Genomic DNA, 11,642 nt, shown 5'->3' on the forward strand with positions numbered 1-11,642 from the left:
AAGCGCATATTATACTGAACTATCTCTCCAGCCCAGTTGTTGTTACTTAAATACAGACTAATATGATCTCCCTTCATGATTAGGAAATGGACACAGGTACTTTCTCCCAGCTTTACAATGGTAGTTTTCAATATGGATATTAATATCAGTGGGCTCATTAAAATATCTTTATGATCATCTGAATAGCAGTGTTTTAAGGTATTGCTTAAAAGTCATTGAAAATTAAGGTTATCTCCCCTGCACCAGGAGTCAAACACCAATCAGATACGTTTGTAATGTTTATTTCTGTCACTTAACAAAAAACAAACTATCCAGAACCTTCACAGCTTCCAACCCTATAGTAGGACATGGAAATCTTTGGTCATTCAAATGATTCTGAGGCAAAGAGCACTGTGTGTATGTACAGTGACAAGGAAGCAAGCACCAGGGAATATAGATCTCCTTTTTATTTATAATTCTTGGAGCCAGAACTGTTTTGACCTTCAGAGTTTTTAGATTTTATAGAATAAATATCTAGTACATAATATCAGATAATCCCCTTCTAGGGTCCAGGTCAGCCTCCCCTAATCAAACACAGTGACAGTTGCTCAGTGTTTCTAGAGTCACATCAAGTCACATGTCAGTCAGTGCAGGGCAGATTTTGTTAAATGACTTACAGAAAACTTAACAAATTCTGTATTTTCAAAGCTTTCAGTACAGCTAAAGAATTGTCAACCCATATTTAGTGACTCAAAAAGTGAGAGGAGGGTTTGACCCTCTGTCTTTTTTTTATTCCTTGATGTTGTGAGTCAGTGCTGAAGTCACATTTCAGATTGTTGCTTTTTGCATGGCATATTATGGGGCAAACTTCTCAAGGATCCCCCAAGATGCTCCTTTTAATGTTGGATGTGTAAGTGCAGGAGTTTGTCTATTTTTGCTTCAAATTTTGAATCATCTGTCTTAATTTCCACTTGATCTGGGTTTAAAGAAGTGTACACATTGAACTTCTATACAAATTAATATGAATAATGACATTTTGTTGACATTTGAAAATGCAGCAAGAAGAAAATTTTCATAAGCAAGAGGTTTTTTTGTCACTGTAGGAATTGAAACTACAAAGCAGTCTTTGTATTTTTAGGGAAGGGTCTACAGGACAAAGCAGGCTTTTTAAAAATTTCCTGAGAAACATGACCAGTCTGTCACTTTTCTTGGTTCCCCAAAAAGGCAAGTGTTTGGGAAGACGGGTTTGCTCCTACTGAAAATCATGCTGAGAATCCTATGGTCTCCTCTCCCTTGGGTTTGATATTAAGAACCAATTTAGGACAGGTTTTTTAGTATAAATATTACCATTTTCCCCACCGGGCAACCAGGGTTTAAAACAACATGTTACTGTAAGGCTGGCATAGGGCCTGGCTCCCCAGCCCCAGGCCGCATGCCAACAGAGGCTCTGTGCTCAGCAGGAAACTCAGCTCAGCACTGAGGCTATCATCTGCAGGCACAGGATGTTGTAAAGGAGCTCAGCTAGGACAAGGAGTTGGCAGGTGGAGCTTCAAGGACTCTGCCTATTGAGGTGCTAGACTGCCAGAAAACTTGGACCACAAATGTTTATTAAGGTAAACATCTTGCCACTTAATGTCCCTTGCCTTCTTTCAGTCCCTAGAAAAGGGCCCACTTCCCTTGGTTGCAGACAGACAGCGTTTTCACCCTCTGCCCGCCTGCACCCAGGCACAGAAGAGTCTACCCCAGTTGCCTTTACCAAGCCTGGGGTCTCAGCTAGTCTCTGCCCCTGGAGTTCCTTTATAGTTACGATGTTTCAAATTCATCAAGCCTACTGTGAGGCTGTCCAGTGTAGAGGTATAAACTAAAGGAAAGTTGTTTTGATCCCCCTTTTCTTTAACAGGTTTATGATACTATGTTTTGTAGAGTGCCTCTCAAAACAGATTGAGGACACCTAGGTAACAGTGGTAGAAGTGTTCTGCTCTTAAAATAATCTAGAAAGCAGGGCGTTGCAGCCAGCAAATAAATATCTTCTCATGTTCTGAATTTTTGAGATTATGCAGATTTTATAGCCTTGGTTCAGAGTCTGAATTACTTCTTACAAAGGTTATTAAATATTTTGTGGTGTGGTGCTTGCTGAAACTGAGAGAAAAAGCTTCATCATATGTAAACCAGGGCTCCTGGGAGTACTACTACATCCCCCCTTGTAAGATTCCTTCCTTATTCAGGAAAGCAGCTGTAGTTTTGCTGACTTGCTTACCTGTGACAAGGGAGAAATTTAATAATTCATCATAAAATCCATGTAATGGTAAGAAGAGCAGGGAGAGCTATAAACTTCAGATAAATTGCTCTCATTGAAGGAGTTTCCAGTTAGTCTAAGTATCAAGTACACATAGGTTAAACTATGAGAATTCCCCTATAGGCATTCTCTGTAGGCGTCTGGACAGTGATAGTGCATCATACATTTTTGTTAGAACAGTAGCAGTCTACCAGTAGAATACTATCAGTTTTACTTTTTTTTTTTTTTTTTTGCGGAACTGGGAATTGAACTCAGACCCTTGCGCTTGCCAGGGAAGCGCTTATTCTACTGAACCATCTTCCCAGCCTAGTTTTACAGTTTGAAACATGGAAATGTAGCAGAATAGACCTGATTGCCAGACTAAGGTTGAAACATGAAAAGGGGGAAGATAAAGCCATGCAGAAAGAATTCATTAAATTTAAGTCAGGCGGTTTGAAATCAGATACATAGAAAATTGCTTTAACTAAAGCTGCTAATTTGGGAAGGCAAATTGAGTTTAAATGCTCAGTAATAGCAAGGGAAAGTGCTTAGTCTTGAGTAATAGAGTCAAGTGATTTATGTGCTGATGCTGTACCTGCTCATGGTGAACTTTAGGTGTGCTAGTTAAATAAAGGAATCTTTAAAATTGTTGTGTATATTCAAAAAGGAATAGTGCTTCATTGTATTAACATATTTGCTATCTGAAAATGTAAAAGAACGGATCAGCTTAGGATAACATTTATCAGTATGGCCTACATTTATTAACATGGTATTTTCATTGGGATAGAATATTAGATGAGTTTGCCTCAGATAAACCTATCTTTGAATTTTAGTTCTGCTATTTACTACCTGTAACTTAGGCATTGTTTCAACTCTGTAACTTAGTTCTATCACTGAAGAACAAAGCTAAAAAAAATTCACCAAAGCAGATAACTATGAGAGTTAAACAAGATTAAAGAAATTATAAATTGTGCCTATAATTTTTCAAGTTTAAAAAGTGCTGATAGTTATTCTTTTACATACATGGACAACTTCTTACCAGTGCATTAATAGGGTTGATGCATTTGAAATATATGTGTCCTTTGCCAGTTGACTTATGACTCAGTTCTTAATTAGAGTGGTCGGCTGTGGTGCCATAGGTTCGCCACCATTGTTCTAACCTACAGACTCCTCATTCCCCACTGAAACATTTGTATTTTATAATTTGACTTTTGTTAATACAGGTTTATTAAGATTGTAACTTTTGTGTTAGAATAGATTACTTAAGGAAAGAGGATATTGCTTATCTCCCTACTACTATCTCAGAATCTGGTTTTATGAAATTTTTACATACTTTATTTGAGATTTTTCTCAGTTGTTATCTGTGGTATAGAATCCAGCAGGAGAAATTACTATGGAACTGAATTCAGGTGCTGAAAATGAGTTCAAACAATAATGTCATAGTTGAGGGCATAACAAGGTCCTGGGAATTTAAGATTTAAGATCAGAGTGGCTCCTTAAAAGAAAAGGAAACAAGCAAACGTTAAGTTCTGAGACATCTCTTCAGCCAGGCAAGAAGGCTAGTAAGCTTTGTGCACAACTGCAGTAGTGACAGATTGGACTTCAGTGTGACATTAGCCACCGTAATCTGTTGAACTGCAGTGCAGTTACCTAAGTGGTCATGTTAGCTTGCAACGGTATTCCATAAATTAATGAGTTTGTACAAAATTTTGGGTATGTTGCATGTTGCCTTTATTAACCTTATTTTGTTCTAAGCATTATAAGAATCTTAACTTAGTGATTTGGGTATCTCCCCATACATGATAGCTGTTGTAGGTCATGAAATAGTGCTGAAACTGTTTGTGTACATGGTCCAGTGAAAAGAATGTTTAACTGGATGTCCTTAAGGCTAGGTTTCGAGGTATAGGCCCATCACTACCTGTTTTATAGAGTATTGAAATCGCCTTTTAGTGTTCTTTGTTAGATGCAAGAAGAAACTAAACCAGGTAATCTATAATACTCTGCCTAGTAATCAAATTAAGTACTTTTCCCCAAGTTATAGTCAGTTATTTTGCCACTAAGCACAGTTCTTCATCCTTATTTGCTAGTTTTTCCTTTTTTCTCTATTATTGTGATTTCATTACCTTACACCATAAACCATTTGGTTATGTAATTCCAATAAAATGATTGGCAGCCCTTTGTGAATGTAAATATCAATTCAGCATTTTGCAAAAACTATTAAAATTTATTTAATAGAAGAGTGTTAGATGGCTTTTTAGTATTTAGTAATGAGCCAAAAACATAATTTCCAAATCTGTATATATAGCTAAAGTTTTATACCTTACCTCGGTAGTGTCCCAAATTTTCTGATCAAGAAGATTATGGGGCCAAAGAGGAAAGTGATCGATGACGTAGAGTGTGCCTAAGGAGAGTCACATGGGGAGAAGACACTCTCTCAGGCTTTCACAGAGAGCACATTGGCCAAGCATTGGCCGTGACTCATCCACATGGCTGCCGCTGACAAAGGTTCTACAATCTGAGGTACAGGATCTCAGGATAAATCCTGAGGGCATTTCACTGACCTTCTCAGACCAAAAAGCTACAATTCTTGTTGCACAGGTCCTGCTTTACCTTGGTCTTAACCATCCAGTAGAAAAGTATGAAGATGAAATATAGGAAATAAAGCCATGCTGTTATGTTGAGCTGTGGGGGACTCAGGTCAATAATTTCTGACATTGCCAGTTAAACAGAAGACCCAATGCTATTATGGGCTACTGGACTCTTTTAGAATATTTTGCTGAGTTTACACACCTATAATATTCAACAACGGAACTTAAAAAAATTGGGATATAACTATGAATGTCCATTTTGTATCTGTGTATTCAAAGTGGTTGGGATAGATATATAGTTGCATTCTCTTAATGAATAGAATGATTTGTTCTAATGGTGTTTGTAAGTAGGATCACAAGTCTGCATCTTGTACAGCAATTAACCTCTAAGAAGAATATATGCAGTGTATTATTTGTTGAAACTATACTTTCGATTTGATTTGAAACTGTCTCATTGCTATATGTTTATCAATAAAACTTTGAAAAGAAAAAAAAAAGAAACGTATCCCCAAAAAAATAAAAAAATAAAATAAAATAAAATAAATAGATGGCATAGAAACATCATTACTTCAGCACTTTTTATTTTATGCAGAGTATATTTGTTTTTGATTTATTGTTATCACATGGATATTAACCTCTTTTAACTTATGTAAAAATATTGGGTGTTTTATATTCAGTTTATATAGTTTCTCTTGTGATTATTTGCATGATTCACTTGTGTAATATTACAGTACTATGACAATGTAGGTATAGGTCTCCCTCACCTAGAACATTTTCAATAAAGTTATAAGACATCTTTTTTTATTAATTTTTATTCTCAGCCGTTGGAGTAAAAAATTCTTTTTTATGCAGCCTTTTAGACATTGTATGTTAGTTGTATAGTATTTTGTGGAACTATTTTTTTGTGGAAATATTAGTAGATTTTTATCTAATTATTATATCTGTGCTTATTCATTAAGTGATGAGGTAGTCAAATGCCCATTGCATGGAAAGAATATATTTTTATTTTATATGTATTTTACCAATGTTAAAAAAGCATTCTTTGTTGTATCTTGTAGTGTTTGTAGATAGAAAAAGTAAACCGTCAAGGAATTCAGACCACTAAGTACTTGTAACTTGGACCAACTTGAGTTCTGACTTAGCAGATCGACTGGCAGCAGAAAATGAAAAGTAGTGTGGCACAGATCAGGGTAAGTGTTTGAAAGTTATAATGGAAAATTTAAGTTTATAGTCAATTACCTATATTTTTAATAATGCATGTATTTAAATAGGACATTGGGGTGGCATCGTACCTACTTACACACAAGTTCAAAGGTTAACACTTGGCTAGAGGTAGAATAGAGTATGAAAAACCAGTTGAGAGAATATACAGGATGTATTTTCTGTGTCTGCAGGTGTACACACAAACTTGTTCATAATCCCTGTCTGCATGAATCGTGTAAGTGAGCTCATGTGAAAGAAGGGAAGTAACAAGTGGTTCAGGAAGTCACACTGCCACTCATGGAGAAAGTTTTCCTGAAAATACGACCTGAAAGGCTGACCTTCTCTTCCTTCTGTTGGTCTAGGTTTCTGCATGTCTTTCCACAGTATGCGCCTCTTGTATATTTCATAGGCATAGATGGGCTTTTTATTTTTTGCTGTATTTTACTTTAGACATTCATTTATTCAGCAAGTATATACTGACTTCTTACTATGTCAATGACTGTTATAAGCATTTTGAGAAAAATAATGAATGGAGATCTTTCTTTTTGTGAAGCTTACATCTACCAGTAGTAGGAGAAGACAGAAGATAAATCATGAACTTATATAAGTAACTTGTATGATATATTAGAATTAAGTGCTAGACTGGTATTGCTGAGAAAAAAAATAGGATAAGGTAAGGAAGACCAAGTAGCTCAGAGGGGTTGAAGTTTAAGTGAGTGTGAAAAGGAGCAGTCGTTTGAGTAGACATTAGCAAGAGACGTGAGAGTTAACCATGAAATGGCAAAGACAAGTAGTGAACAGGACGTTGAAAGTGGGGAGTTATAGGAAGTGAGGTCAGGGCAGTAACCCAGTATGATATTTAAGTTTCATGTCAGTTTGGCCAGTTTGAGAGATTCCTAGGAGATGTAAAGCATGCCTTGGATGTGTCTGTGTAGGTCATGGGAGTGGGGCCTTAGGCACCATTGTGCTCCCACCATTTTTCCTCTTGGGTCTTGTGGTCTCTGCTTCCTGGCTGTTATGAGAGAAGTAGCTTTCTCCTGCCATTTCATCCACCATGGTGCTTGTGCTTCAGTGCCGGCCAACTGGACTACAGCCTCCTAAACTGAGCCAAAATAATCCCTTTAAGTTTCATTGGTACATATTTTTGTTCAGCAGTGGAAAACTCACCAATACCCAGGGAGTAGTAACTCGACATACTTTCAGATCTTCCCTGGGTGGTCTTGGCAGGAGAACAAAACATTCAGCTTCATTCTCTTTTAACTAAATAGATTTATAAGCGAACACATCGCTACTTGGGCCTTGAAGTCCAAGGGGAAGATATATTTTTATTTAACTATAAATGTAAGCACTTCTCCATTCCTTTCTTCTACTAGTGCTGCACCCCTACATTTTCTTTAGAGAACTGATAGGCTCCAAGCTCTTTTTTTGTACCAGGAATTGAACTCAGGACCTTGTGTTTGCCAGTCAGGCATTTATGCCACTGAGCAATCTGCTGGCTGTTCAAGCTTTTTGACAGCAGGCAATAGGGACAAAGTCTGGAACCGAGTTACTTTTGCTGCCTTCTTTTCCAACTCTCTGGTACGAGGTGACCCTCCAGCCTCCATGCTAGTTACATATCTAGCCTTTGCTTAAAAATCTGCACTAGCAAGGGGCTCACTGCCATCTAATCTAAATCCATCTGTCTAGTAGATACATTCATTTACTGTTCTGAAATCTATTGCTTTGGAATTTGTATTCTGTCTCAATTACTGTGCTCATTGCTGAGACAGAATATTCGACACCCAAAATGAAAGGGGGAAAGGTTTATTTAGCTGACTTTTTTTTTTTAATGTATTTAGTTCAGGGATTACAGGGTCTCACTACACAGATCTGACTCGATCAGCCTCCCAAGAGCTGGGATTACAGGCGCACGCCACCACGCCCAGTCTCTGTCACCATCTCAGTGTGTTAGCTCACATTTTGTAGAGGTTTCAGTTCACAGTTGGCTGCATAAAGGCGGGCTAGCATGATAAAGAGTCATCACAGAAGAGAAACAGCTCATGGCAGGCAGAAGGCAGCAAAGTAGCAAAGCAGCAGAAAGTGGCAAGGAGTGGCCCTCTTTCTATTTCTTATATTTTTTCCAAGGTACCCACTTTTAAGCCAGGTAGCATGCATGCCCAGGGTGGACCCTTAATCCTAGCATCACGTCCTCCATCCCAGTATCACACATCCTAGATCAAGCCCCATCTATATGTCCATGAAGGTTTTGGAGGACATCCAGATACAAGCCACAACATATTCTTTGATCTGTTGTTAGTAATATGGCTAAATTGTTGAGGGCCCTTTAGGTGACTGGCTTTGGTAGGATTGGAGACAGCAAGAGAACCAATACAGAACTAGTGTTTGACTGAGCCTTGTTAGACAAGAGCACTGAGACCTTTGGACCAGTGCCTTTTAAAGAGAGGAATGATTAGTCCTTCTCAGGATTTTCTACCCACTGTTGCTTCAGGGATTCCTCTTGTGGTGCTGATCAAGCTTCGATACCTCCCCCGGCCTGCAAGTAGGTGGCTTCAGTCAGCCTGCCCTTGAGGCTTAGTGACATGTCTGTCCCAGCCATCTCTTTTTAGTTTACCTCCTTCTCCCCTTATTGTAGCAGCGGGAGGGGCCTGATCTTATTTCAGGTACGGCTTAGATGTTCCCTTAATACATATTCTGAATCTCCTCTCTGAAGCTCATAAGCCCTCAGCCAAGGATTCTGTTTTTCCTTTGAGCCTTACCAGAGCATCCAGTTACTTAGAAGCATGCTCTCCACCTCTCCTGGCTCCTTTGCCTTCCTCTTACGGACTTTTTTCTGACCCTGATGAAACCCTATTCATCCAGCAAAGCCCATTCAAGTTCTGCCGTCCTCACCCCACTCTGTTTGCCACAGTGACAGCTCCCTGCTCGGGGTTTCCTGTTAGCACTTACATGTGTCATTTCTTACTTAATCATATTTATGAAATCCTTCTGAATCACAGCTTCAGTGTTTTTGGTCTCTTGTTCACAGCAGATGTTGCAGAGATGTGTTAAAAATCATTAGCACAGAATTGAGGCTTTCTCTCTAATGTAGTCAAAATAATTGGCTTGTCTTATAAAAGAAATAATAATGCAATTTTATTGTTCTCTGTCTCTTCTCCTTTTTGCTCTCTGAAATGTGTTTAATTATGGAAATCTTTATAACTGTGTCTCTCCTACAAAATCATAAGCTCTTTGTCAGTCCTTGTTTATATGCTTCAAAATGTCTATATAAGAATGGCTCATCTTATAATAAATAACCAGTGTAAATACTATATTTCATGTTAGTATTGATTCAGATGTCTTGTAGTCTATATTTGCTCTGTGTGTGTGTGTGTGTGTGTGTGTGTGTGTGTCCTTCTGCATGTGCGTGCATGCTCAGATGATACCCAGGGCTCTGTACTTCTGAGCCACTGAGCTAAACTTTCAGCCCCTAGCTTAAGCTTTTAATGTACAATTTTATAGACACCTAATGTCATACCAATTAAATAATCCTACTTCACTATATTTAAATGAAATTTTGAATACTTCATTATACTATTACTTAGATATACCTTGTTGTGTCTATTATAGAACAGACTTTTGTGATGGTTATACTTAGTGTAAAATAACAACCAAAGTACAGCTACTTTAAATTACATGTTTTAATTAAATGCTTATTTACAAACATAGATTAGTCTAGTTAGGGCACACTAGTCAAAACATTCAACAGTTAATGAGATTGTGTGGCGGTTTACTTCTGAGAATGTTCTGGTCAAAATGCAGTTAGCGAGATAGTTGTGTAATAGAATTTGGAACTTGTTTATGTTACTCTTCAGAATAATTTTTCTATTTTTAATTTTTTTCTCATTGAGAAGGCAAGCATGTAAATTTGCTGAATAAGTTACTCATTTGATTGGCTTTTTTAGATTTCAAGATTAAGGTACTTTAACACTTTCTTATAGTAAAGTTAGTTAAGATAATTCAATTCTTAAGAAAATAAGATCAATATCAGTGTTGACTGATTATAAAAAATAATTTACCTACACATATAAAATAAATACTTGATTTCTTTTAATGTATTTGGATTTTTGTAAATAGGACATGTGCCCCAGCGGGGTGGTTCATATCTGTTCTTGCATCTTGTCCTGTGACTCCTGTGTTACGTGAAATTGCTTGAGTCTATACAGATGCTCTAAAGTGTTTAATTTTCTGAGATATATTTCATTGTCCATATAGTTTTAACATAAATGATTTTTGAGACATTCCTCTTTATTTTTCTCTTTGAAAGCATTCTTCTGGTCATGACAGAAGAGAAAACTATAATTCTTATCAGAGGACCTCCTCCCCTGAAGACAGGTAATAGTTTTATATAAGTTTACTCAATAATTTAGTCTTAGGTTCCTAATTTTAGTGTAGGTTTTAAAGGGTTGCTTTTGCTATTACTGCAGTTTTTATTTATACAGCTAGTTCTTTATGGTTTACAAAATATTTTTATATGTACCATCATCATAATTATGTTAAGATCAGCAGTCCAGATGTGCTAATATGTATCATGTTTGCACATGAGGACAGTGGTTAAGACAGGACCGTTAAAAATAATTTCTGTGAGCTAGGAATGTGATCAGTGGTACAATACTTGCTTAATGTGCGTGAGACCAGGGGGTCAGTACCCAGCACTGCAAATAATAGTAGCTATTAATATTTCTAGAGGGAGAAACAGATTTGCTCCCTACATACCTCATTCTTTCTAGATGCTGCTAAGTAGCTACTGAGACCTTTACTGTGTGCACGTCAGGTGACTGCGCTGGCTTGTGACTACTTTCACACATTGGCTACTCTCTGTACAAACCACATACATCGCTCATTTTCCATGTAGACAACATGTATGTTTAACCTAAGTGTAGATGTATATAGTAAATATCAGATTGTTACTTTGTGTATGATACATTAACTTTTTAAAATCGTGATTTCATTGACTTTTAAAATTCAGATAATATATCCAATGCTATCCATCTTTGTTCACTAATAATTTCAGTTTATTTTCATGGTTATCTAATGCAGTTTTAAGAAAAACAGCTGATAAATAGTAATCTTTTGGAGTAGAGTTAGACCAGCCAGACTTTCATCTCATTGGTTCAGTGCTTTACTAAATATGCGTGCTAAGCAAAAAGGCTCATGTTGTAGGATAGCCAGCTATACATGATGTTCAGGTATGGTTGTTTCACTAAGCACAGTGTGAATCAGCATGGACAAGTTTGGGTTAATGAGTTTCAGGAGTTGTTTATTGTGCACAAGCTGAAAGCTTTGGCCATCCTGACTGAATGAGCACATGTTAGGAAAACAGGCTGTTCAAAAGTTGGGCGGGATTTTATTCATTTGTAGGGTTGCTATAGTATTGCTGATGTATGACTTTTCACTAAGTGTTTATACTTGATTTCAACTTACAGCTTGATTCTTTTTATTTTATATGTTAGATACACAGAACGAGAACGGTCCCCCCAGGATAGAGATTACTTTGATTACAGCAGGTCAGACTATGAACACTCAAGAAGAGGACATTCTTATGATGGTGTGGATTCCCG

General features: G+C 37.3%; 1 protein-coding gene across 1 annotated transcript in view; it reads left to right on the forward strand.

The window, feature by feature from the left end:
* The first annotated feature begins 5,998 nt into the window (after positions 1–5,998).
* The window catches only part of Cwc22 (CWC22 spliceosome associated protein homolog), a 37,830-nt gene continuing 32,186 nt past the window's right edge, over positions 5,999–11,642 (forward strand). The window contains exons 1-3 of the mRNA XM_023719176.1: positions 5,999–6,032; positions 10,349–10,416; positions 11,535–11,642. Of these exons, the coding sequence (XP_023574944.1) occupies positions 6,006–6,032; positions 10,349–10,416; positions 11,535–11,642 (203 nt within the window). The 5' untranslated portion in view covers positions 5,999–6,005. The remainder of the gene's footprint in view (positions 6,033–10,348; positions 10,417–11,534) is intronic.

This window comes from Octodon degus, unplaced genomic scaffold, assembly GCF_000260255.1.
Source record: "Octodon degus isolate 3935 unplaced genomic scaffold, OctDeg1.0 scaffold00065, whole genome shotgun sequence".
NCBI lineage: Eukaryota > Metazoa > Chordata > Mammalia > Rodentia > Octodontidae > Octodon > Octodon degus.